General features: G+C 58.1%; 1 protein-coding gene across 7 annotated transcripts; it reads right to left on the bottom strand.

The window, feature by feature from the left end:
- Positions 1-233: 233 nt before the first annotated feature.
- On the bottom strand, positions 234-27,523 carry H6PD (hexose-6-phosphate dehydrogenase/glucose 1-dehydrogenase). Of its 7 annotated transcripts, none has more exons than XM_025912372.2 (6): positions 27,375-27,523; positions 26,778-26,927; positions 18,046-18,682; positions 16,876-16,993; positions 4,362-4,631; positions 234-3,243 (listed from the first exon to the last, which is right to left on the bottom strand). In XM_025912372.2, the coding sequence occupies exons 1-6, from the start codon at positions 27,452-27,454 to the stop codon at positions 1,880-1,882; spliced, it is 2,619 nt and encodes an 872-aa protein (XP_025768157.2). In that variant the 5' UTR covers positions 27,455-27,523; the 3' UTR covers positions 234-1,879. The 7 variants fall into 7 exon arrangements, with proteins under 7 accessions (XP_025768157.2, XP_086571722.1, XP_086571720.1 ...); XM_086715596.1 differs by lacking the exon at positions 27,375-27,523 and adding an exon at positions 27,140-27,222; XM_086715594.1 differs by lacking the exons at positions 26,778-26,927; positions 27,375-27,523 and adding an exon at positions 26,072-26,424.

The following is a 27,523-nucleotide window of genomic DNA, read 5'->3' as shown; positions in this document are numbered from 1 at the left end:
ACGTCCTCTCATGCCTGCTGGCCAGCCAGGTGCCTAAAAGCTAAAATGCCGACCCTCCAGAAAGAGAGACTTCCCGACCCAGCACTGGGGTTCCGCCTCGCCAAGGGGAGCTCTGTTGGTGCGAAGAGAGGTGTCCTGTCTGGACGGGTCGCTGGAGGTCAGGGGAATTTTAAGAAGAGAGCCTTCCCCATCGAGAGCCCCCCTCCCAGGCACCAGATTCACACGCACACATCTCAAAGCGAGACCAGAATTCTTTTAAATCCATCGCCTTGAAGAAAGCATAAACAATCAGAAGTAGAGAAATAGATTTGGCCGGGCTCCTCCTCCCCAAGGAAAGCTCTCTGTGGGGCACCCACACCGGACACAACGTGTGACTTTAAAACAAGACAGCAGTCACAGAAACATCGGTCTCATTCCTTTACAGTCCTGTCTTGGGGGCATGACTCTGCGGGAAGCTGGAATAAAAATTCAATATGTGAGAATATTTTTTAAAAGAATTTCAGACTCACCGCCGTCCCCCTCCCCCGCCCTCCCCCCGCCGGAACCTTGGGGGTTTCGGAAAAACAGGCATTACTGACCCACCGCTGACCAGGAACAGAGCAGCCACCCTCCTCTTAAAGAGAAGCTGCCTATTTCTTTTCCCAGCTCTTTCACAGCGTGTTAGCGGGAGGGGCCGGTGGACAGCAAGTAGGTCGCTGCACCCGGCATCATCCACTGGGAGGGAGCACAGTCGGTGGGACGCCTGCCCCCTCCCCCCCGCCCCCCGTGGCCCCGCGAACCCGCCATGTCCCCGAGAAGGCCGCAGCTGCCCCACCGAGGGGGCCTGACTCCCGTCTGGTCAGGTCAGGGCACCTGGATGGTGGAGACGGTTTGCACGGGGTCTCTCCCCACATATGATGTGTCACCATCAGAGAAAGACTTAAAACTGGATCTTTCCTGGTAAAGCCCGAGGGTATACTGAGAGTGGAAACGCCCACCGGAAGTCCCCTGCGGTACAGAGGACCCTCATAAGTGAGGATCCCTGGAATGGCCGAATCATCTCTGCGCACCGTGCATCACGAAGGGGGCAGGGGGCCGGCTGGAGGAGGGAGAGCAGGCGGGGACCCCCCCCCACGCAGAGGAAGCCGCGAGATTTCTGGGACCTTTTAACCTCCTTGCGTTTGTTGCTGTGTAACGCTACCATCCTTCACCCCTCTGGGGGGCAGCAGAGAGACCGAGCGATGAGAAAAGACCCCACCATCGTCAGAGTCAGAACCGAGAGGAAGGGAACCCAGAGGGAGCAGGAGAGACAGCCACCAAGAGGCCAGAACAGAAGGCTAAATGTCAGAGGCTCAGGAAGAAGGGGAGGAGGGGACAGAAGAAACGGGGACTCGGCCAACTCGAGGTCTCTGGACAGTTCCCAGCAACCTGCTCTGCGTGGGCTCTGCACCCGGTGGACACCTGTGTCCCTTCTCTCTACCATCCATAGTCTGTTTCCATGGGAGCCAGCTCAAGGATCACCCCCTCCGGGAAGCCTTCCTGGGTTAACCTAATCATGGCATTCTTGCCGGAGTTGGGAGCCTTCCCCCCTGCCCGGTTCTGTGCTGCTGGTGTTCGTGGGGAAAGGCCACAGGTATGCTCTTAAGGTGGATACTTCTCTGCTGAACAGGACCGGAAACTTCTCGAGAGCAGAAACTCCGTTTTTTCCTTGCATCTGTGTCTACCCACCACAACTAGACAGGGACCGTCAAAGGGATTGGGATAAGGCCTCGTCCTTTCCTCTCCGGCGGCCTAACCCCGAGGCATAGGGTTCCGGGCAGCCAGGGCAGGTGGCGGGACAGAGGAGAGGGGACAGTACGGGGAGAGCGAGAGCGGGAGTGAGCAGAGGCCACTGGGGCCCTCATCCCAGAAACGCCTCATAGTCCATGTACCAAACCAGCTGGCCGGAACTAGGCAGGACGCCCGAAATGGGCCATTTCTTGGGCTCGTGGCCCACGCGGCTCACCAGCATGGTGATCTCACGCTTCACCCTGCCCATGACCAGGACCGCCACCTTCCTGGCGCGGTTGATGAGGGGCAGGCTGAGGCTCATGCGCTGGAACGGCCTGGAGGGGCTCTCGGTCAGCACGACCAGCTGCTCGCCGTCCAGGCCGCTGGGCGACTGCGGGAAGAGGGAGGCCGTGTGCCCGTCCGCGCCCATGCCCAGCAGCACCAGGTCGAAGCTGCTGTTGGCCACCAGGGCCGAGATCTCGCTGGCGTACGTCTGGGCGCCCTGGTCCTCCTCGGCGCACAGCCGCTGGTGCAGATGCACGGGCATGGGGTGAATGTTGTAGTAGGGGACCCTGACGTGCTGGAGCAGGTGGGTCTGCAGGTGCTGGAAGTTGGACTCGGGGTCCCAGAGCGGGACGCAGCGCTCGTCCACCAGCCACAGGTGCGTGTGGGCCCAGGGGAAGCCGTAGTGCCTGGTGGCCAGCTGCTGGAACAGGGGCACCGGGCTCGAGCCGCCGGACAGCGCCAGGTGGAACGTGCCAAAGCGCCGCACGGCTCGCACGGCCGTGGCCTCGATGTCGTCGGCCAGCTTCGCGATCAGCTCCTCGGGCCAGGCCGAGATCAGCGGGCTCTCTCGGTACTTGGCCTTGAGAACCTGGAAGCCGCTGGGCATCGGCGCGGGGCCGGGCCCCGGCACCAGCTGCTCCGGCTGCCGCTGCGAGAAGTACAGCTGGGTGCCGCTGAACTCGAAGTCCAACAGGTGCCCGTTCTCAGCGCCTCCCGGGTAGAGGCGCGGGACCTCGTGGGCCAGGCTGTCCAGCAGGGGGGTCCAGAAGCCCCAGGAGGCCAGCAGGTTCTCCGTGGTGATGAAGGAGTCCTTTCGGCCGTGGAAGATGCGAGATATGAGGACGGAGTAGGCGTCCTGCTCCCTCACGGGGCGGTAGGCGTAGAAATCGGACAGCGGGCGGCCGAAGAGGCGGAGCCCCGGCCGGGCCCCCAGCTCCTTCCAGCTCTCGGAGGGCAGGGAGGGCCTGAACAGGTTCCGACTGACCAGCACGGCAGGGCTGCCCAGCTCACCGTGTCCGATGTAGAAGACGATCTGCCGAGGGAGGCACTGGCTCTGGTCGGCGACCCAGTGCTCGTCGTTCTGGACACAGTAAGCCTGGTTCCTGAACAAGATGCGAACGTAGCCCACTCTCTCATCCAAGGCTTTGCCGGACATCAGGATGAAAGGGACGCCCTCCCAGCGAAGGTTGTCCATGTGAACGAGGACGCCTGAGGTGACAGGGGACGGCAGGGCTCACGCTCTGGCACAGAGAACCGAGGACTTCCCGGGGCGCCGGCCTTCCCTTCCTCACCTCCGCCAGCCCTTCTCCTTTGCCCCCTCCTGCAGGCAGCCTGTGGAGCACCCGAGACCTTGCTATGGTCACCCTTTCCAGCATCTTCTCCTGCCAGCCAGCGCTCGAAATGCAGCCTCTGGGCCATCTCGGACTCCCACCTCCGTGAGTGAGGTACCTTAGAGTCCCAGTCCCCCTGAGAGACAACCAAAGTCTCACGGTGGGGGCGAGGTCGGGCCAACCCCGACTCCTGCCGGGAAGGAACGCTTCCCTCCAGTCTGCAGAGCACCCGGGCGTGCCTGAGGCAGGGTGGTGTGCGGGTAAAGGGGCCTGCAGGGCGCCGTCACGGCCGTAAGAACCAGAAGCTGAGCGTGCTCCCGACTTGTGTTCCTAGCCTGGTTTTCCCAAGTCCTCTCTCTGCACGACCCTGGGCAAGTCTGTGCCATCCTCACCGAGCCTCTCATTTCCTGACCTTTAAATGGGGATGATAATCGTACCTGCCTTGCGGGTTTGTGCATGCGAGGATTTAACGAGGTAACGTACAAAAAGTGCCTGGCACATCGTAAGTGCCCAATAAACAGCCACTGCTCTTGTAGTGGAGTTTACTGCCCGCAGCATTAGGGAGCCAGCCCTCTCCAGGAACGCTCTGGGCCCGTGGAACTGTCCACGGGACGTCGCCGGTGGACATCTGTCTGAGCAGCAGGGTGGCTGCCTGCTGGAGGGGGCCCGGGCTGGGCCCGGACACAACCGCAGCCTCACTGGGGGGCTAGATGTAAGGGGGGGCCAGGTCTGAACCCGGCTCAGAGAGCCCTGCGGGTGTGTGTGGACATGGCCCAAACCGAGATGACTACCGGGTGCCCTTCGCCCACACGGACCCAACAGGTGACCTGCCGCTTTAAGATGGGGGAGGCCGGAGAGGCAAAGGAATCTCCTCCTTGCCGACAAGCACCCTCATGAACACCCCACCCGAGGTCCCTTCCAACCCAAAGCGAAGCGTGTTTGAGCCTGGAAAGCTGCCCCCGGCGGTGGCTGCCCACGCCCGGCCCCCGAGCCCACCTGCGAAGGTCGGCGTCAGGCTGCGGAAGCTGTCCGGCTTCTGCTGCTCTCTGCGCACCTGCTCGCTGTATGCCTGGTACTGGCCCAGGACGGCGCTGCCCTTCTGCAGGCCCCGCAGAGCCCGGAAGGCCCGGAGCTTGTGCTGGAGCACAGACTCTGAGCTGCTGATGTTGTGGGGCAGCTCCATGGCCACGAGGGTGAGGACCTCGGTCAGGTGGTTCTGGAGCACGTCGCGAATGACGCCGTACTCCTCGTAGAAGCTGGTGCGGCCTGTACAGCAGAGACGAATCAGAGGCTGTAAGGAACAGTCAGCGGGGCGCCCGGCGATGGGGGGGGGGGGGGGCTTAGTCGGCTGAGCGTCTGACTCTGTTTCAGCTCAGGTCACACCCTCACAGGGATCGGGCCCCGCGATGGGCTCTGCACTGGCAGTGTGGAGCCTGCTTGGGATTCTCTGTCTTCCTCTCTCTCCACCCCTTCCCCACTCATGCTCACTCTCTCTCTCAAAATGAATAAACTTAAAAAAAAAAAAAGAGGGCAACGTGCCAGACTTCCCCAAGGCACACCTGGCCCCCTGCCCCCACCGCCTGCCCCTGCCGTCTTCATCCCCCAGTCCGTAGAACTTCCAAACATGACTTATGTCAGAGCAAATCTCAATTAAGAGAAGGAAGGAGGGTGTCTCTGAACACTCTAAGTGAAGCTGTCAAACCCTTGGGCCTTCCCGGGAATCTGCACGGGGAAGGGTCTGGTCCCAGAGAAGGCCAGACTGCATTTACCTGCAGATCTGTGGCCGGACTCCCGACCCTCCCTAGGCGTCAGCTGGGAGGGAGGTCCGGCCCCACAGGAGGCTGCAGCATCGAGGCGAGCGCCTGGGCTCTGGGCTCTGGCTGCCGCCTGCTAGCGTGGTCCTGGGCGTTACCCGACTCCTGGGTCTGTCCCTGCATCCCGCCATTAAGTGGGGCTAACGGGTGCCACCCCGTTACCAAGGGCACAAACGTGCCAGGCAGGGTGTAGGGGCCGAGGAGGTCCCTGTCCTCAGCTTTCAGTGGGAGGGAGGAAAAAATAAGTCAATGAAGGAATTACAGACAGAGAGTCAGAAGAGGGCAAAGGGCGGGTCCTCTGAGGGCAGGAGAGTCAGCACTGCCAAAAGCGAGGGAAAGACTGGCGAGGAAGCCTTCGGGCGCAGACAGCCCGAGGCGGGAAAGAGCTCGGCTGGGAGGGCCTAACGGAAGGTGAGCAAGACGGAGAGGCCAGGAGGGCAGGGGCTGGTGGCACGCGGGTCTACATTCAGAGGAATCGGGTGGGGAGAATGATGCAGGAAGAGACAAGATCCTGGCCCGCTGCGGGAGAATGGTGCAGGCCAAGGAGGAGGCTGTGCGGTTGCCCCAGCGGAAAGGCAACCAGGCTGGGGCTGATGTAGCAGCAGAGGAGCCGGAGGGAGTGGACGATCTGTTCTGGGGGCAGAAGTGACGGGACCTGCTGACCGCTGGGGGCAGGCACAAGAGAACTGCTAGGTTTGGGGCCTGAGCCAAGGACGGGCAGCAGTAGGGGGCCACGGGGAGAGGAACAGTCTGGCGGAGGGGAAGCCATGAGTTCCCCTGGGTGTGTCGAAAACTAAGACATCCAGGGGAGGACGACGAGTTGGCGGGTGGACAGGGTGACGGTGAGGGTGAAGGAGAGCGACACAGACGACACCGAGCACAGAGCCCCGCGGCGGCAGCCCCCCGCCTGCCCACAGGCTCCCGAGGGGCAGCGCCCACGGTTATCCCTGTTCCACGCCGGAGGGAAGAGCCAGCCGTGTAGGGCTCGTCCCAGCAGAGTCGGGAGCTGGCCGAGCCCACGGTCGACTCCACAATATCCTCCGGACGCAGCACGAGGTCGGATTATCGGTGCCTCGGATACACACAACCCAACAGGCGTAGAGCTTCGGATTCAAGTGCACAACCCCTCACACGGCATGGTTCATATTCCGCCGACCGGCCAACGCCCAGGCCGGTTCAGAGCCTTGGACAGAGAGAGTCTGCCATCACGGCAGGAGGGGCAATCGTCCGTCAAAGGCTTTGTGTGAATCATCTAGAACTCAGGATTGCTTCTTTTGCCCGGCAACTCCTAATGCCCTACAAGTCTCGGCTTCTGGAGGGTTGTACTGACCCCTTGGCCTGCACCCCCGGGGGTGTCCGGGGGCCTGTCTTCCACAAGCCCCGCTGACTGCCTCAGTGCCCGTCCGTCTCTCCCCCTGCCACGCACAGGAGCTCCCGCAGAGTAGGCGCCGCACCTGTCCGCCCACTGCTGCTGGCCTCGCACCCGATACGGCCCCGCAGCTGCACCCACGGGACACCGGGCAGCAGAGAAAACGGACATCTACACGTCATCACGAATCAATCGCAAAAGTATCACATCAAGAGGAAGAAACAGGATTGCTTTGATAAAATAAAAATTTTGAAAACAGGATAGGAAATGACTAGTATAAACACGTCAACAAACGAAAAGTACGGTTGGAAGTCAGAAATTCAACGGATGGGTTTTATGGATAAGAAACATCTGAAAAGAGTCAGTCATGAGAAGACAGATCTGACGAGACTATCCTGAGTGCAGGATAAAGGGGCAGAAAGACCCACACTCACACACAATCACACACACACACACATGCACACGGTATGCCTCTCCTTCAGGATGAAACAATATATTGTTTATGGAATCGGACTTACCCACAAACAACGAAGACAGTAACCTACCCCAGATCTGGAATAGTGAAGGGGAGGAAATGGGACAGAATTTGGGGAAAGACACACTAAAGCTCTTTTTAAAAACAGGGCGCCTGGGTGGCTCAGTCGGCTAAGCGGCCAACTTCAGCTCAGGTCATGATCTCAGGGTTTGTGAGTTCAAGCCCCATATCAGCCTGCTTGGGATTCTCTCTCCCTCTCTCTCTGCCCCCCCCCCCACTTGTGCTCTCTCTCTCTGAGTAAATAAACTTAAAAAAAATTTTTAAATGGTTTGGTTGGGGGGCGCCTAGGTGGCTCAGTTGGTTAAGTATCTGACTTCAGCTCAGGTCACGATCTCACGGTTTGCGGGTTCGAGCCCCATGTCAGGCTCTGTGCTGACAGCTCGGAACCCGGAGCTTGCTCCAGATCCTGTGTCTCCCTCTTTCTCTGCCCCTCCCCTGCTCGCTCTCCCTCTCTTTCAAAAATAAATAAATAAACTTTTGAAAAAACGGCTTGGTGGGTACACTCGATGTGTTATATCGTAGTTCTTACACGTCCTACATATATTTAGTATGAATTCTTTTTGATCTAGTTAATATTTAATTCAAACAAGCAAAAAGAGTGGCCCCTAATTCAGACCTGGCTGGCCCCGCACGCTCCCTCACAGGGGCCACCCAGGGTCCTCGGCACCAGTCCTGAGCCACCTGCCCCAACCAGGCTCGTGGCGCGTGCTCCTGCCAGCTGGGCGGCGAGGAGGGCCAGGCCATGACTGGCGGAACGTGCCCTGAATTCAGCCCAATGTGCCATGCCCGACGGAGCACCCGTGTCACGGGGCAAGAAATGGACCCAGGAGCCTGCTGGCCAGAAGGCACCTCTGTCCTCAGGGACAGGAGTCTGACTCTTGCTCTCGGCCAGAACTTGAAGGTACAACCCTGGCCACGCCAAGCCCTGAAAGAGTGGGAGGATCCAGCCCAGCTGTGCCAACCGAAATGCCCAAAGTGCCCCCCCCCCCCCCCCCCCCCCCCCCGCTGAAACGGTGCCTGAGCTCCTCCAGCCCCACAGGGCTCTGGTCTTCAAAGTTCTTACGATATGGCTGAGAAGAAGGACATCAAGAACAGATAATAACTATATAATAACAGTGTTCATCAGTCCCTTTACTCCTCACAATACTGATATATAAGCAGGTCTTACTTTTAAAATACAAGTTTTAAGGGACACGTGGGTGGCTCAGTCAGTTGAGCGTCCGACTTCGGGCTCAGGTCGTGATCTCGCAGCTCGTGAGTTCGAGCCCCACACAGGGCGCTCTGAGGTCAGCGCAGAGCCCGCTTCGAATCCTGTGTCCCCCTCTCTCTCTGCCCTGCCCCCACTTGCGCTCTCCCAAAAATAAATACACATTTTTTAAAAATACACATTTTGATTTTAAAAATACAAAGAGGGGCGCCTGGGTGGCGCAGTCGGTTAAGCGTCCGACTTCAGCCAGGTCACGATCTCGCGGTCCGTGAGTTCGAGCCCCGCATCAGGCTCTGGGCTGATGGCTTGGAGCCTGGAGCCTGTTTCAGATTCTGTGTCTCCCTCTCTCTCTGCCCCTCCCCCGTTCATGCTCTGTCTCTCTCTGTCCCAAAAATAAATTAAAAACGTTGAAAAAAAAAAATAAAATAAAATAAAAATACAAGGAAACGAAGGTTCAGAGAAGTTAGGTAACTCGTCCAAGGCCACAGAGCTGACAAAGAGGTAAAAATGCGATCCGACTTGGGCAGTTAGCTCCAGAGCCCGCAATTCTTACCACGCAAACACCTCCTTTTTAACTTCCTACCACTCCCAGTGTTTAACAACCATACAAGTGAACGTGCAACTCGGGAGGGGGCTGAATGGCATGAGCGCCAGCGGATTTCAGGAGCGGAGGAAGCCACCTGAGCTGGGCTCTGGAAGCATGGATCTAGGTCAAAGGTCAGGGACCCGATGCCTGCTGGGGCCGGGCCACGGAGGCCCCAACACACGGCTCATACGACAACGTAAGCCCGGCCTGGCAGAAGCAGCCAGTCTGTGACTCGGGACGGCAGAAATCGAGCGAGAGCAGACAGAAAGGGCCTTGGACGCTAGACCGAGAGGTCTGAGGAGCTATTAAAAGTTCCTGACAGGGGCGCCTGGGTGGCGCAGTCGGTTAAGTGTCCGACTTCAGCCAGGTCACGATCTCGCGGTCCGGGAGTTCGAGCCCCGCGTCAGGCTCTGGGCGGATGGCTCAGAGCCTGGAGCCTGTTTCCGATTCTGTGTCTCCCTCTCTCTCTGCCCCTCCCCCGTTCATGCTCTGTCTCTCTGTCCCCAAAATAAATAAACGTTGAAAAAAAAAATAAAGAAACAAAAAAAAAAAAGTTCCTGACCACAACCAGTTAAGCGGAATCACCGTAGGCTCCACCAATTTCACTCCTATGTGTGCACCCAAGAGCAGTGAAAACACACGCCCACACAAACACTTGTACGCGGACGTTCACGGCAGCATTATTACAATCGCCGAGAAGAGGAAGCCACCCAAACGTCCATCCACCGATGGATACGTAAAATTTTATCATTCACGATAAAAAAGAAATGAAGTCTCGGTACACACTGCAACATGGCTGCACCCTGAAAACACGTCACTCGGAGAAAGAAGCTAAACACGAAAGGCCACCCGTTGTGTGGTTCCATTTATACGAAATGTCCAGAAGAGGCAGCTCCGTAGACACGGAAAGCAGATTCGTGACTGCGTGGGGTAGGGGCATGTGGATGAGGATAAGGGGCACAGGGGTTCCTTGGGGGGTGGCAAATGCTCTCAAATTGACAAATCCACTGCCCTGGATACTTTAAATGGGTGCATTGTCTGATACGTGAATTGTATGTCAAATACGACTCTTTCAAACAAGTGTGAAAGCAGGAAGGAGAACCGTAACAGAGGTGCTGTGGGACAATCAGGCCGTCTCCGGTCTACCTGCAAGACAAACTTTCAGGGAAGGGGACTGGTCCGACAAGGCAGCGTTCGGGGCAGTTAAGGGAAGGAAGCAGGGCTAGGGCAGATGACGTAACGGGAAAGACAAAGACGTTATTCGGGGGAGGAGTACACGCTTCATGGTGACTGGCTCTGGAGTGTGGTCCGTGGAGCCAGGAGGTACAGGTTCGAACACCTGTTCTGCCATCTTTCAGCCCTGCAGCCCCACGAGAGCCGCTCTGTCTCACACATAAAAGAGGGACGGTCCCATCCCTCCCTCGCAGGGCTGCTGCGAGCATTAATGAGTTAACACATCTACAAGGCTTGGAACGGAGCCCAGCACACGGGAAATACCAGGAGATACCGGCTAGTATCTTTATTATTATAGGAGCTGCAAAAGAATGACCAGCAGCCGGCAATGCAGAGAACAGTCACCATTTGGAGATAAAGAAGTTAGACAACGCAAGTGGTGTTTCATGAGAAAAGCTCGATGGCGGTTTAAGTTCTGAATCTGCTGAGTCTGGAAGTGGTGACATTTGGTGCAAATATCAAGAAGACAGCTAGAGGTTTAAGACTAGACCTCGGGTAGGCAATGAGTGCCAGAGACATATTGGATTTCATCAAGTCCAAAATGCCAACGATGGCAAGAGCATCACGGTTTTACTACCGCTGAGAAAGAGACGGGCTGCCAACCACGTAAGCTATGGTGCCCCATCAACGGTGAATGCAACTTCGGAGATGTTCAAATATTCCAAAAAAAATGTGCGCCCTGCAATCAATGGATTACAGGTTTAAGAGTATAAAGAGGAGAGTTAAAGCTTGGAGAACAGATGAATTTTTGATGGAGGGAACACAGCAGAGTCCTTCAAGGGCCCTGTTATCTGTTTACCACTCATTAGTTTAGCAAATCCCTAAGTAGCCCTCTTCCTATTTTTATCCTCTCTCAAGGCCGGGGAGAATGCACTTCACAGGTTTACTACCCGCTGTGTAAAAGAGAGCTTCCTTTATTCCTTAATTTCAAGCTTCAGGGGCGGCCGTGTTTAGCACAGCCCGGAGACTTGCAGCCCCTCCCGGTTAAGCTCTGCCTTTTCAGAACCGCCTTTCCGGGACAGACCACACAGCCGACCGCAGGACAGGGGTCCAGCCGGGGCACCAGCTCCCCTGCGGATGCCAACCACTCCGGTTTAACACCAGTTACTGTGGACTGATTCTTCCTGAAAACGATCTCTATTCACTCCTGGTATCCTTTCCTAGATCAAAAGTTGAGGGTTAAAAACCCACTGCTGTCTGAATAAGGACAGAAAAAAGCTCAACCGGGTTGGACAACTAGGACCAAGACCACAAACCTGGCTTCCAAACGGCTCAAGGCCAGAGCTACCCAGGATCACAAGGTCACAAGCACGGCTTTGCCCCTCAGCCGGGCTACCCCTCAGACCCTCGTGGGGCAGCATCCCACGGCAGGCAAGACAAGCTGTGTCCCATGTGCTTGAAAAACGCTCCCACAGACCCACCACACCGGCAAGGACGGGAGGGAGATTGGCACCAATGCAGGCAAAGCTGTAGGAACACGAGGTACGAACACTACTGTTGGATACGTTCTGGAAAACGGTCTCATGAGATGTAATGAGCTGTAACGTAGTTTCCACCATTTCGCTAGTAATTCCACTTCAGAAGTACACTCAAAGGAAAAAATATTTTTTTTAAGGCTCATAAGTGTTCTAGGATGACGGCGGTCAAACAATTTTGTGAATAAATTAAAAGCTACTGAATTGTACACTTTAAAAGGGTAAAGTTTATAATATATGAAAATATATCTTAATTTTTAAAGCCTGCAAAGTACTATTTAAAATAGCAAAAAGGGGGCGCCTGGGTGGCTCAGTCGGTGAGGCATCCGACTTCAGCTCAGGTCATGATCTCACGGTCCGTGGGTTCGAGCCCCGCGTCGGGCTCTGTGCTGACGGCTCGGAGCCTGGAGCCTGCTTCAGATTCTGGGTCTCCCTCTCTCTCTGCCCCTCCCCTGCTTGCACTGTGTGTGTGTGTGTGTGTGTGTGTGTGTGTCTCAAAAATAAAGAAATGTTAAAAAAATTAAAAGTAAAAGTAAATAAATAAAATAGCAAAAAGTGAAATGCCTAAGAACACAGCAATCCGTATTCTGTGACAGAAACCGAAATTTCACAGAAATAGTAACTACAAGGTATACACTCTACAGATTGTTGACAGGTGGAAGCTGAAATACACGTTCACATCCATATGTGAGAGAGAGATGAACCAGGCGAAGGCTGGACATAAAGGAATATTATAGACCAACTACGGGTGTTCGCGTAACCCGGCACGAGTCACGTGCGAGTCCCAGGGAGCCCCAGAGAGACAGGCAGCCTCCTTTCCTTGACGACTTGCAAGGAGAGTAGCATTTCCACTGGTAAAGCATTTCCATGTATGTGATTTCATTTAAGCCTCCAAACAACCCCCAGAGAGAGGCAACAGAGATCGTCATCGTCATTCAGAGATGTGCTGAGGATCGCACCCTTCAGAACGGGGACCGCAATCCCCCTCCCCACTGCCTCCACGCTGCGGGAGATCCAGACTTTCCCGGGAAAACACAGATTTAAGAACCACAAAACTGAAAGCTGGCCGTGATCCCCACCCGTACCTTCGGGGAGAACTAAAAATAAAGAGGAGGGAGGGCCAAGGAGAGAGCAGGTCTGCCGGCGCTCTCCCCAGTCAGGAGGCCTGCCAGCCGCCCTGAGCTCACCTTGCAGATGGCCCTGCAGAAAGGGGGGCCCAGGGCTGGAGGGCAGGACAGCTGGTGCACACCTGGGAGGACCCAGGCTGCCTCGGTCCCTGCGTGAGGGGCACTGAATGGCCACTCCAACCCTCAGAGGTCAGCGTGCCCTGTGCTCCTTCCCCGGTGTGGGAACGGGTGGTTGGAACCCTCCCTGCCAGGGGCAGTTACAGCACCCTCGAGAAGTGTCCCTCTTTCTGCCCGCCTGGGTGGCTCCATCAGTTCAGCGTCTGACTCTTGATTTCGGCTCAGGTCATGATCTCACGGTTCATGGGATCGAGCCCCACGTCGGGCTCTGAGCTGACAGAGCAGAGCCTGCTTGGGATTCTCCCTCTCTCTCTGCCCCTCCCCTGCTTGCTTTCTCTCTCAAAGTAAATAATCTTAAAATAAATAAATAAATACATACATACATCTATACATCCATCCATACGTACATAAATGAAAAGAAAAGAAAAGAAAAGAAAAGAAAAGAAAAGAAAAGAAAAGAAAAGAAAAGAAAAGAAAAGCCTTCCACCAAGAGGGGAAAGCAGGGCAGCAGAGGGGCGCGGAGATGCCCTGAGCACATCCTGGCAATAAGGCCAACTGCCGAGGGCCCGCACGGACTGCGCCACAGGCACGGGGGTGAGAAGCTTGGGTTCTGAGGTGCCACAGAACTTGGATCCCATCCCGGCGCCCCCAGAATAAAGGGCAGCCCAGCCTGGACAGCTGTCCCTCGGGCCATCAATGACGCAGCCCTCCCTTCAGCAGAGCCTCCCGGCGGCCACCATGAGGGCCAGCAGGGGTCATCTCCACACAGCCAAGGTCACTCCTTGTATAGCCCATGGTGCTGCTTCAGGAGATCAGGCCGCCCAGGCTTTCTGTGGCTCTGAGGGGGCGGGGCACCTTGGGTGCGACTGGGGAGGGGGCCCTGGGGCCAGGGAAGGAAGTGCTTTTCCTCTCCTCCTCCCCTTCTCACTCTCTCCCTCCTGCCTGCGTGGCAGCCTTCACACTGCAGCAGACTCCTCTGGGCCAGAGGCTGCGGCAGGGAAGGAGAGAGCCACTCAAGGGCCAAGGAGAGAGGGAGCTGGGGAAGCCAGCCTCAACCACTCGGATGACTGGACTGGGGCCCAGCGGCGGGGGAGGGGCGGGGACGGGACATCCCAACGACCTTGCCACTCAGAAGTCCCTTTCCAGGGCCCAGGCCCGGCGTGCAGCCCCCTCCCTTTGCGGCACTCGAATGGCAGTGTAGCCTGCCATCCCTGAGGGTCCCGGAGCTGGGCCACCCCGGAGGCTCCCCACGCCGCACAGCTGAAGCGGCACCTGCGCCCCGCGAGGGGAGACCGCCCCTGCACTTTGGCCTTCTGAAGCCTGACGCCGACTGCTGCGCTCTGAATCCCACCTTGGAAGCTTCCCAGGCCGCCCTCAGTCCCACCGTAGCAGCTGGCCGGCCACCCACGAGGACCCACGGCAAGGCACGGTGACCTCCAGCAGGAGGCCAGCCCCTCCCCCTGCCCGCTTCCCATCCCGACTGCGGAAGGCACGGCCAAGGCCCAGATGTGCTGGCCACGGGACTCACTGGCCACGGGGGCACAGCCTCGGGGCCCACGTCTCCTGTCCTCTCTCTCCAGCCTGAACTAGTGTGACGGGCGACTGGTGGGCAGACAAGCCGACCAGGGAGATCCAACCCCCAGGATGGCATCTCTGACGAGGACGGGGCAGGCCACACCCTTATGGGTTAGAGCCCCTGGGGGGGCGGGTATAGAATCCCCCCTTTCCCCCCCTCCCCCCGCCCCAGTTGCCTGCCCTGCCCTGTGTCTCTGCGCCTCTGGGCTGAAGGCACAGGACCCAGCTGAGGGCAAAAGCCTTGTGCTCCGGGGTGTGACAGCAGCACCGCCTTCCCCTCCGAACCCAGGTCCTGAGGCTGCTGGGCCTGGGCCTTGGTCCCATGCGGCAGCCTTGACGGCAGGGCCACCGTGCCCACCCTCCTGGGCCGCGGCTGTCTGGTACTGTCCGAACCTAGATTCTCCCTGCCTCCGGCCGTGCTTTGGCAAACAGTCCTGCCCGGGCCTCTGTCTGCCTTTGTGCCTTGCCTTCCCTTTTCCTTTCTCCAAAACCCAAAAGTATCTTTGCTGGGTAAGCAGGCCTCTGGTTTGCTCAGCCCCTGGCTCCCTAGGGATCCCGCAAAGAGACCTGCAAGTGACATCAGGTATCGAAAGGGAAATGCGGTGGAAGGTTGGAAGGGATACGGGGCGATGGTGCCAGCTGGTAACCCCAGCCATCACTGCTCCTCCCCAGCGCAGGGTGGGCACAGGAAGGGGCCGCCAGAAGCAGGGGAGGCGTCCCGGTGTCCCAGCCCTGCCGGTGGCTGAGCCAAGTCTGGGCAGAGGCTGGTGCTGGGCTGCAGAAGGTGACGGCGGCACCCTGTCACCATCCCACGCCCTCAGCACCAGATCTGAAGTTCAGCTCCCTGCCGGTGAAGCAAGAGCCGGGCCCAGCCCGCACCCCCACGAGCGCAGCGGACACACAGCGGCACAAGGAGGTAACCCACAGCCTGAGCCCCTGCTAAGGACAGAACGGGAAATAACGGAAACGCTGGGGCGGGTTCCCGAGGCCCACGAAGGCTCCATGCGGCGGGGAGAGGGTCAGTGTCCTGACAGGGGCTCCGGAATGGAGAAACCCAGCTCCGCTCGAGGACGGCAATGCCCTCAGAGGCTGGGTTCACGGGGCCCTGCCCGACTGCCCCAGCCCGGCACCCCCGCTCCTGCCTGCCTCCCACGGCACTGTCGGCCTGCATCAGTCATTTCGGAGTCTGTCCTAATAGACCCTGTCCCCCCAGCGAGAGGTGTCGGGGGGGCAGAGGCTGTGCCTCATTGCCCTCCGTATGGCCATGGCCCTCACACGGAGCCTCCAGCACCAGATACGTGTTTGAAGAGGAAAGGAGGGAAGCTGGAGAGAGTAACCAAGGGAAGGAGAAAGGAAAAGAGAAACAGGCAAACGGGAGACAGACCTCCTGGACCCCCAGCCAGGCCCGAGGGGTCTGCCCTCTGCTCTGCCCAGGGGCACACCGTGGGCCGAGGACAGTGGCCTCGGCCCCGCAGACAGCAGCCAGCGGGATGAGCTAGACGCACTGCTACGGAGCCTGGGTGCCAAAGCCAGACCTCTCACCCCAAGGACCCGGCCCCACCGCTTCCTGCCGCGTGACCTTGGGCACATCACCAAACCGCATCCGTACGTGGAAGCTAATACTAGGACCCACCTCAGATGGCCACTGGGGGGACGGACACAAGAAGAATTAGCTTTTATGGTCTGGGCTGAGAACCAATGCTCTGACCATAATACAGTCAAGGCTCAAAAAAGTGGAGGGAGTCACAGAACGCCAGCACTCCGCAGAGCCTCAGCAGCGGTCTTCTATATGGCCTGCCCATCTCGCAGCCGAGGGGAGTGATGTGCTGAGGTCACCCAGCAGAGACAGGCCGGAGGCTCCCTGGTCAACGGTGCTCATTCATTATTCGTTCAGCGCTTGTGACGTGCACGCCAGGAGCCTGAAAGGAGGCACCTGACCCCCTCGGTCCGGTGGGAGAGGAACACTGGACCCGGACAGGACACAGAACAGACTGGAGGGCGGACCGAGGAGGCACGTGGTGTTCCGAGGGCGTGAGGGGAATGGAGCTCGTCAAGAAGGCCCCCTGAGAAAGTGATGGCCGAGCCGGGAAGGAACAGGAGGGACGGGAGGCGACGAGGAGGCGAGGAGAAGCATCTGGGCAGAGGGCGCCACCGGTACCAGCCCTGGGGCAGCTCTGATGGGCCCCACCGCACCCACGTAAGGTCTTGGCCACGTAAGGCCAAGTTTACTCACCCAGCCTGCGTTCCCTAAGGGCAGCGAGGCCCAGGCGGGCTCTGCCCTGGGGGTTAGCACAGGCCAGAGCTGGGCCACAGCAGGCCCCGCAGGAACACCACATATACGGGAGGAAACTTCCCTCCGAGAAGCACCAGCTGGGGCGCAGAGGCTGGGCAGATCCCCCGGCCCTCCCATCTCACCGGGCACAGGGCCGGCGGAAGCCGGGGAGCCGCGGAGGGCGGGGGCCATCCACTCACCCTCGGCATCCACAGTCTCCTTCATGATGATCTCCACCCGCTCCACGTGGTGCCGGCTCCAGAGGCCGTCCAAGGCCTTGCGGTTCTGGTCTCGGAAAGGCAGGATCTGAGCCACGGCCTGCCGGGGAAGGAGGCCAGTTGGGCGCTGGTTCTCAGGGTGAAGAAGGAATCCTGACTCCCAGAAAGGGCCCACGCTTCTCTACCCTCTGCTCGGAGGAGACGCTCCCAGGATGCAACAGTCCCTGGGCTTTGGGGCCTCACAGCTCCACGCACACTCCAAAAACTTGTAAGTGACCTCCGCAGGGTTACCTGCTTTTTATTTTGCGAGGAAAAAAGTACTGCAGATTATTTATCTTCTAATAAAAGAAAGAGATCTTCTTACCACTAAAAATGGAGCAAGAAAAGCTTTAGATTGAATGCATTCAGTATTCTTTTCTCATTTTCCCAGGAACAGGTGAAAACCTCACCAGGTCAGACACTGGTCTGAGGACCACTCTTTGGGGATGCTGCCACTCCAAACAGGGCTGGACAGAAAGCAATGCCTCTGTCCTGGAAAACTATGAGGTGCCCACCCACGTGGCCCTGGGCTCACCAGCCTGGTCAGCACCAGAGGGTGCCGTGCTGTGTGCTCTCTGCTGGGGTTTCTAGGCAGAGATGTTCCAGAGGCGCTCCAAGGGCCTGCCCAGAGTGAAGTGGCCAGCCAGCCTGCATCACCCAGGAGGCCACCCCATGCTCTGCCACAGAACCTGGCTGAGGAACATGGACTTAGGGTCCCTACGCAGTGTGAGACCTTGTTACCAGCCTTCAGCTCAAAACAGAACTCAGGAAGACACGGATACTGAAAAAAGGCAGTTGGATGCGGAATAAGTTAATTCTAATCTCCCCACCGGGACCCCCTGGAAGCCAGGCCGACACCAGAGTCCTGGGGCCACCCGTGTAGATGATGCAGGGCAGCGATGAGAACGCGGCTGGACAGGCGGACCAGGGCCACGCAGTCCTGCCCCTTGCCGCCCTGCTTCTCCTCCAGCCTGTCGCCGCCTGCCCACCCTCGGGACGACCACGGCGCCTCGGATTTCATGACGGCTCAGGCCTAATCCCACATTATCAGTGTGGCTCTGCCGGTGGGGTCTCCCCGCGCCCGGCTCACTCCAACTCCTGGCTGCAGCTCACCTGCTTGCCCAGGTAATGGTCCACCCGGTACATCTCCTCCTCTCGGAAAAAGCCCCCGAGTTCCGTGGCCAGCTGCTGGGCTGAGAGGTGGTCATGGCCGAAAGGCTTCTCGAGGACAACCCGCAGCCAGGCGCCTGGGCCCGGGCGGCAGCTGCTGTTAATGTTGCGGGCAATGTCCGCATAGGCAAAGGGTGGCACCGAGAAATAGAAGATCCTGCCGGCCTCCCGGAGGCCCCCGTGTTGGACCTGTGCCTCAATGTCCTTGCTCAGGGCCATATAGTCCTCACTCGTCGCCAGGTGGCGGTATGCACTCAGCCGCTGGAACTGGCCCTTGAGTTCGGCGCAGCGGTCGGGTGCCATGTCCTCCGGGCAGGAGAGGGACTCCAGGACCTTGGCTATGAACGCTTGGCCCTGCTTGGTGGACGTCAGGGCAGCCCCATGGAAGCTGAAACTGTAGTCCTTCCCCGCCTCATCCAGGTACAGCTGGAACAGCCCCTGCCATAAGTATTTCCTGGCCAGGTCCCCGGTTGCTCCCAGCAGGATGACGGAGACGTGTCCCCGGAGCTCCTGGGCCTGCAGGCACCCCAGGAGGGCCATGCACATCGCCACTGTGAGCATCTTCCAACAGCCAGGGTGCCTGGGCATAGGTGAGACAGACAAGGAACAAGGAAAGATCAGACATGGTTCAGGTGGCTGGGACATGGAGGTAAACACACTTCCAGGCTCTCAAACATTTCCTGCCTGGCAGGAAACAACCACGTTTCTCAGAAAAATGTTATAATCCCACGGCTTCCCCGCTGCTCCCTCCTCAGCAACTTGGCTTCTGTGCCAGGAAGCTGGTGCGTAGGGAGCCTGCCCCGTAAACAGGGACTGTACGCGGGGAGGGGGTAGGCCAGTTGCTAGAGACGGACCGCGGTGCCGCAGGAAGCTCCGGGGAGGCACCCAGGGCTGCCGCAGGATTCGGAGCTGCCCACTGGAAGATCGACGCCAACCTCATCCATGAGCACAGGCCACCAGGCCCACGAGCTCGGGAATGGTAGATGGCCCTCGGGTGACGGCCGGAACTACAAGAAGACAGGATCACCCCCGTCACTCCTCGCTTGGCTTCCCTCGTGTCTGCTGGGCTCCGGGCCCAGAACGATTACTAATATCTCCTACGGCACAGTGAATAACAACACGGACTCTGGAACCAAACGAGGTGGAATCCTAGCTCAGCTCCTCCCTGTTTGACCTTGGACAATTACTTAATCTCTCATAACCTCGGGTTCCTCATCTGAAATGGGGGTGACAGCGACCTATACCACAGGGTCATTAGAAGGAGAAAATGAGTTAATATTTATCAGATGCTTAGGACACTGCCCACCACCCCCGAGCGCTACGTAAGTGGTAGTCGTCACTAGGGTATGTTAATGACAGCAGCGGCCCTGAACGGAGCGCTTCGTGCGTAAGATCCCACTGAGTGCAGGCAAAAGAGACAATGGAGTGGGTGCCATGATAGTTTCCCTCTTGCAGAGAGAAAAGCTGAGGCTCAGACGGTGAAGGAAGGTGAGGAAGGAGGGAGCCCAACAGGCACCAGGCTCTCTGGCCCCCGCGCTGACACACAGCAAGTGCGTGCTGCATCCTCCCTCGCGTCTTGGCTGCTTTTCAGGCTAATTTAAAGCCGCTGACACGTACGAAAGGCAAGAGGCCTCGGACCCGCCACGAATGCGCCGGAGGATCTGCTTTCACTTGCCTTCTGTTCTGACCAAGGTTGTAGGGCTTACTGTGTGCAATTCTTACTCCGCGGCTCTCCCGTTCTCCGATTTCCAACTGAGGCTAGTGCTTTGGGGGAAAGGGAGAAGTGAGGGGGGAAAGTAGGCGTGGCCAGCTACTGGGCTCTGAGAACTCGAAGGGGCAACGGGGCCCAGCCCGGGGCGCTGGAGCACTGAACAGGGAACCAAGATGACTGACAGCAGGTGTTCCCGGATGAAGGGTGAACAGCCTCCACCACGAGGTTCGAGTCTGGCTGTACGGTAGGGACACGGAGGTGTGAGGCGATACCCGGCCCCCTTACCTTCCTGCATCCCTGTACCATCCCCCATCTTGAGAGGGTCCTGGCCACCCTCTGACAGCCCACTCCCCAGCCCCCCCTTTTCCCTTTGCCTCCTCCTCATCTCTTTTGATGTTGCAGTTAGCGGCCAAACCAAGATGAGGCTCCAACGACAGGATGTGCGTCAGAATCTACAGGACACCAAACGTTTCCACTATTCAGCTTGATGTGGAGGGTAAAGAGACCAGCTTCGAGGCCTCCAGCCTTCCCCTTGCACTCTCCCTTAACCTGTGCACTCACTCCCGAACCAGATGGGCCACAGGACCGGTCTTTCCTCTCCCGCTTCCCAATCCCTGTCCTTGGCCCTTCACGCATTTACGCATTTCCTTCTCGGCTGGCTGGCAATCGCCCATCTGGAGGGAAGACAGAGCTGCAAGGTCAGTGCGGGAGAGAGGCGGTGAGAAATATGAAGCCCGGAGAACAGCCTGGAGAAGGAGGAGCCTCCAGCTGGCGAGCTGCATTTCAGAGCTCCTGATCCCACACGCGGAGCCAGGGCTCCAGACTGACAAGTGCCGGGGACAAGAGGAGGAGTCCGGAACCTCAGAGAGCCTGGATGGGCAGGTGAGGGAGCCCCAAGGACCAGTCCCTCTCCCCCAAGCCCAGAAGACTGCAGAACTGTCGTGTCCCCAAGCCCGAGCCTCCAGTCACTGTGCTGAACGGCTTCCTCAGTCAAGTGGAAGAATGTGGCGTTTGGGTCAGAGGACCAGGGCTCAAGACCACCTCCTGGCTGTGTGATCTAATGAACTCTCCTAGTCAGTTTGGGTCCACGTTTCCTAACTATAAAACAGGGCTAACACCACTGAACTAAATGAGGGGCTTGTGACGATTAGCCGAGATGATGCAGGCGACAAAGCCCTACGCGGACATTAACTAACCTAGCTCAGTGCCAGGCGCTTCCTGGCTCCTGGGGGGGCATAATGCCACCGCTGCCCGACAGAACTGCGCAGCTCAGCGGCTACAGAGCTCAGCCCCGCAGGCAGCCCCGAGGAACCAACTCGGGCATTGACGGCACATTCCCCAGACTGGTCCTTACGCCCGGCCCCGAGGGGAGGGAGACAGTGACCAGTACGGTCATCCTCCTTGCTGCCCCGACAGGGAAATAAACAGGATCCCCGAAGGCCAACAAAGTCAAGAACAGGGCCCCAGCTCCGGAGCAGGGGTGAGGCAACAGGGAAACCAGACGGCTCCAACACACCCACCGACGGTCTAAACCGCCCTCGCGCGGCACGGCTCGGCTTTTGCGGGGTTTTCTGAAGCACTTCCCCCTGCCTCTCTGCCTGCTCCAAGAGGAATGGGCCTACAGGCACCTCCTAAAATCACACACCTGAAGTGAGCCAAAAAGCCTGGACGTGACAGTCCAACCGCTAATACTGCCATGAACCGTTTGTATCTTTCACTCAAAGTTAGTTTCATTTGCAGAGCTCCGGCGCAGGAAGGGCAGCCTGCGGGACTGCGCGTTGGGCCGAGTGGTGGTTCTTCTCCAGCTCCTGCCGTGAATCACCACGCCACCTCGATGACCTCTCGCCGAGGCTTCTGCCCTGGCCAGGCCCCCCCTGCCCCACCTACGAGACGAAGAGACTTAGCGGAAGGATCGCTACTTGACTGCTGCCCCCCAATCCCGGGTTTTCCAGGGAAAGGAGAGAACCCCTCTCTCATCAGGGAGAGGCCCCAGCTCCGCCTTCCTGTAGGGCAGCCAGGTGCCCACCTCGGGGGAGGGGAGAGGGGCGCTGAAACGGGAAGCAAAGAGCTGATGACCACGTGCCCTTCCAAAGCTAAGACGAGACTCTTGAAGCTTTAACCGAAGTGTGTGAAGGATGCAGTGTCATTTACGACACTCAGATACTTGCCAGACACACACTACCCCACCTCGTGCGGTGCCGCGGGGCCTCGTCTAGGGAGGCGCAGAGGACCTTCTCCAGACAGGCTCGTCTGGGTGTCAGGACTACTGGGCCCGTGTCCGCAGTCCTGCCCCCCGAGTCCGGTCTGAGGGGTTCCCGCCCGGCATCCTGGGTGGTTCACCTTTGGAAGAACAGCTCTGCCAACGCTCCCAAAGCTGTGAACACCGACTTGGCGGGCCTGGGGGTCTGGATCAGAATCTGCTTCCGGTCTTTGTTTCTGCCCAAGCGAAAGAGGCGGGTGTGGGGCGCAGCCCCGCAGCTATGCCTGACGCGCTCCGGTGGCAGGGTGGCTGCTGGTAAACCACAGGGGGAGTGGCCCTGGTCTGCTATTCCCAGCAGACACGGGGCAGGGGCAAGGAGCGGAGAGGTAAAGGTCAGTGGCTGCGGCGGCCTTGTCCCCTCTCCCAATGCCACATCGACAGCTTTGGCCTCCACCTTCTGTTTGCCAAGTGGGAAGGAGGGGCCTGTCTTCTTCAAATCATAGCCCAGGAGTTTGGAATTTTTGAAAGAATGTGTGGGAGTAAAACAAGAGTTCAACCTAAAGATCATTTTTAACCAGAGTGCGAGGGGAGGGGCCCAGCGCCCTCTCCAGTCACTAACCCCAGTGTTTTCCCCGAACTCTCCCGGGCCCCTTGGGAAGGGTCAGGGACAAGAGTTGCAAGATCGGGCTCTGGGGCCAGTTTCCTCCCCAGATCTCAGAAAATCCTTATTCCTATCACCTTCTCAGGGGTCTTGGGTCCCTATGACCCAAAGGTGTGCTAGAGCCGCCCTGTACCTGCACGCAAGATTCGCCTGCTGAATTTTTAGGAATTTTTCAAGCCAGTTGTTAAACACAGCCATTAAATTAAAGACCAAATCAGGGCGCCTGGGTGGCTCAGTCGGTTAAGCGTCCAACGTCGGCTCAGGCCAGATCTCATGGTTCATGAGTTCAAGCCCCGCGCTGGGCTCTCTGCTGTCAGCACAGAGCCCGCTTGGGATCCTCTGCTCCCCCTCTCTCTTCGCCCCTCCCCCACTTGCATTTTTGCTCTCTCTCAAAAAAAATTTAAAACCAAATCGTACCAATGTATAACCCAAAAAGCTATATTCAAAGGTAATAAATACTTTCAGTTCACCATTTCCTATTTTACTGTATTTTACTACTAACCTGGGTTCTTGACATTGTTTCCATCTACTACGTCTGTAAGGTGAAGATATTCTACGATGGGGTGCTTGAAACGGCCCGGGAAGGGATATTTCACCACAGATACCGGCAAATGCTGTAAATCGGGCCCCCCCTCACCAAAATGAATCCAGAGTACAACCACTTCCCGCCTGCCACCACTCCACTCTGGTCCCAGCCACCATCACCCCTGTCTGGGTTCCTATAGGAACCACCTAACTGGCCTCCGGTTTCTTCTGCCTTTTCCTGAACATGGCACTCGGTGCCCTTTTTATGGCCTCCCACCCATGACCTCTTTGATCTCTTCTGCCACTATGCCCCTCTCTAGGCTCCAGCCACCCATCGTCCTGCCTCAGGGCCTTTGTACTTACCGTTGGCTCTGCCTGACCTACTTTCCCCTGCAGATGTCCACATGCTTCACTCCCTCGCTAACTTGAATTCTGTGCTGAAATGTCACCTCGGTGAGCCTTTCTCAGGCGACTCTGGCAAACTGCAAACCTCCCACCTCCACCTCAGCCCCTGCTCTATCTAGTTCTCTCCGCAGTACGTATCATTCTCTAATACGCCGTCTGTGAAAAGCGTATTTGTTTTATTGCCTGCCACCCCTCCCCGTCAGAATGCAAGTGCCAACGGGGGCAGGGGGCTTTGTGCTTTGTTCGCTGATTACCTTCAGTATCCAAAACAGGGCCTGGCACACAGAAGGTGCACTACAAATATGTGCTGAATGGACAAATAAATCCCATTCTGTAGGAGACCACCGTCGCCTGTGTGTGAGCTATCTGCATCAGAATGATGGCACGAAGGAACAAACCTCTACTGGTGACTTCAAGCGCTACGGCCCAGTACACAGGCCCAGCAACAACACCAGTAATGATAAAAGAAACATTTACAGAGCATCTAACTATATGCCGAATCCTAGAGCTTCACATGCATCGAAGCTTTTAAATTCTTGCCACAACCCAGGAGCTAGGTACCATTACTATTCCCATTTGTAGGATGAGCACAGGGGAAGCCGAGGTGCATGGGGAGGGCGGCGGAAAGAACTTACTGAAAGGCAGGCAGCTCAGAGGTGATCGGCTATAAACACGGGCAGTCTGGCTTCAGCACTTAGGTCCCACGTGACTACGACCCCAAGCAGTGGGATTTAAAACACTGCATTGGTGTGGAAACGGATTCTGCCCCTCTAGGAGACGCGAACAACGGTGGTGCCAACGGTCTGTTCCTCTCGTGTCTCAACCACGGGGAAGGCAAACAAGTCAATAAGAAGCACAAGATGAGGCAATCCCCACAAAGCACTTGGCACGAGTTAGCCGACGGTAAGCACCCCAGAAATGTTTGTTTCTATCATTATGAAACCAACAGCATCGTGAGTAAAGGTACTTTCCTTGCCAGTTTCTTGGAACTGCTGCAAAATGAATTAACCATCCCACAACAGAAAAAAGACATACCAAGAAACGGCTCATCAACAGTTTTCATGACCTTCCAGGCACACTGGGGGTGGGGGGGAGGGGGGCATCAAAGAAAGAGAATGCTAGAAAGAGAATGCTTCAAAGTCCCCAGCCCAGCCCTTAAGGGATTTATAATCTAGCCCACAGAATAGGGGCGTGAACCCCAGCTGGAAAATGGGGATCATCCACCTCATTTTAACACTGGGCCAAAAAAAAAAAAAAAGATCACGGATGTGAAAATATTTTAGAGGGCAATGGTGGTAAGAGCTCTCCCAAAGAGCCACCAGGCTCTCAAAAAGCAAAAACCAGACTTCCTGGGCAGCAAAAAGCAAAACCAGACTTCCTGCTCTGCCCGTGGGTTAGGGTCTCTCTGGCAGAATCCACCGTGAAATGTGGCATGATGCAACGACACCTCACCTTGTTCAAGTTCCATCAATAAAATCAGAAGTGGCTAGGCCACTGATGACCAAAGGGAAACCTCTTAGGTTTCCCGTTCAGATGGCCTAAAACTGTCGGACCCAAGAGTAACTTCGTAAACTCCAGTCTTTGTATAAACATAACTTGAATGTCTGCCTAGAGGGGTTACTTGTTGGGCAGTCGCGTACCTCAAAGAAAAGTTACTGTCTGAGAAATGAGCTCTCTTCATGCCAAGCAGGGAGCATTTTTACCTCGAGTGTTCCTAAAACTAACCAAAAGATGAGCCTCATAAACTCAAAACGTCTATCCGCCTTCGATCAGGGCAGAGAATGTGGAAACTAACTGAAAATCTGCCCATTCTACACCAATTCCCCCTAATTCGCTACCTTTCGACGAGCCATGCGCCCCGTTGGGAGGACAGGCGGTCGGGTGGGCAAAGAATTTAGGTTTATGACCTTTCCAGAAGTTCTCATTTCCAACCAAACATTCAGGCTGAAGTGACCTGATTCTCAAAGAGGCGGACAGGTTTACTTCTGGAAAACTCTTCGTTGGATGCGTGTGTCGCAAACGCTGATGGAAACCGGAGGGCGAATGCCAGAGATCAAGCTGATCTCGGGAAAGAAAGCACGGGGTTCCTCCTCTCACCGGGCTGACTTCCAGAAAAGCCTAGAGAAAGGGACGCCGTGGGCCCCTCCAAACTAGCCGCCAAGGGGGCTGGCCGGTCCCCGCCGCCACGGGCTCTGCGGAGGAGGAAGTGGACAATTTATTTGGAGGAAGCGGGGCTGGGAGGCAACTCGGGCCGGCGCTGGGCCCCCGCCGGAGTCCGAGCAGCGGGGGGCGGGCGGGCGCGCGGTGGCCGCTGAGACGCCGCCCGGCCGAAAGCCCGAGGCGGCCGGGCCGCGGGGCAGCCGCACCGACCTCCGGCGCGGCCCGGCGCGAGCGCGCCGCCGCCGGGCGACTGTCAACAACGCCCGCGGCCGAAGGAGCCGGAGACCAAGCGGGGGTGGCAGCTTACTTCATCTCGCCCGTCAGAGCCGGCCGCTTCTCCGGGAAACGTCGGCGGCGGCGCGGGGCGCGCGGCGCTGCGGGCCGGGCTCGGGCCAGGCCGGGGCCCCGCGCATCCTCTTCCGCAGGCGCGGCGCGGCCCGCCCCGACAGGTGCGCGTCACGCGGCCACGCGGCTGCGCGGCCGCCGCGCGCTCTGGTTTCGCCGAGCGTAGCCGGGGGGCCAAGTCGGCCGGCCCAGCCGCCCCTTCCCTGCCCCACCCGAGCCGCGTCCGGCCTGGGAGCGCGGGGGCCCCCGCGGGCCTGGGCCCCAGACCACCGCGGCCTCGGCGCGCGCGCCCGCGCGGTCAGGCCGGCTCAGGGGCGCGCGCGCGCGCGCGCGGTCAGGCCCCCGGCGAGGGGCGGAGGCGCAGGCGAGACCACGCCCCCCGGCTCGGGGTCGACCGAGGGGTGTTGGGGGGGGGAGGCGGAGCCTCCCGGATGATTTCTTGGTTAGCGTAGAGAGGGCGGGACTTCAGAGTGAAGTGGGCGGGCAAGCGGCCGGCCGCCCCTCCGCACCGGGTTCTGCGGTTCTGCGGTGCATCTTTAGGGGCTGCCCTCTGAGACACCCGAATAGTGGAAGGAAGTGGCGGTGTCGCGGAGGAAGCCTGGGAGCCGGGTGGCCGGGTCCTCCCCAGCATCTGGCAGAAGCTGCCGGACCTGGAACAGGTTACTTGCCTCCTCGGGCCTCGCTCTTCTCCGTCTGTACAGTGAGCAGCTTGGTCCGGCTCACTTTCAGAGCCCAGAAGTCGTGATATAGGGGTCGGAGAGCACGCTATTGCCGGGCCTCCACGTTCAGCTTCAAATCTCTGCTTACACCCGTGTGACCTTGAAGACACAAACCGGAGGCTCAGTTACTTCGTCTGTACAATGGGACGATGAGAGCATGGCCTTTTCTCTAGGGCGGTGGTGAGGTGGATACGTGAGATAACACGGTCAGCTGCTTCTGTCAGCACCCAGTCGATGGCATGTGAGCCCTCTACCCCCGTCCTCGCCAGTGTCATGCAGTATCTGACCCTCACCCTGCAGCAACTTCGTACCTACTTTCTCCCAGCCCTACAGGCTGTCAGGGCCCCTAGTGGCGCCCCAGCCATTAGAGAGGCAGCTGCTCCTTCCTGAGAGTGACGGTCCTGAATGACCTCGGGCTAATTAAGTCAGGGCTACCCAGGACCACCTCCTGGATGTAGCCCAGCCCTACTCCCAGAGCACCTTAGCTCCGCCCCTTCCCCAGACCCACCATCCTCCCACCGCAGGGACAGGAGAATGCATAGTCACCTCTGCTGAAGAGTGCAGAGCACCCAGGAGAGGGGATTCTGACTGCAGAGAAGAAAGCTTGTAGCAGCTTTTTCTTTCATGAAGGTTCCGCGAGAGGTAGAGCATTGAGAGCAAAGCAGAAGGAACTTGGCAGTGGCCAGCAAAACTGT

This window comes from Puma concolor, chromosome C1 (assembly GCF_028749965.1).
Source record: "Puma concolor isolate L17-30 chromosome C1, mPumCon1.1.hap2, whole genome shotgun sequence".
NCBI classification, from domain to species: domain Eukaryota; kingdom Metazoa; phylum Chordata; class Mammalia; order Carnivora; family Felidae; genus Puma; species Puma concolor.
The sequence above is the reverse complement of the archived record's forward strand: the minus strand, read 5'-3'. Positions and strand labels throughout refer to the sequence as shown.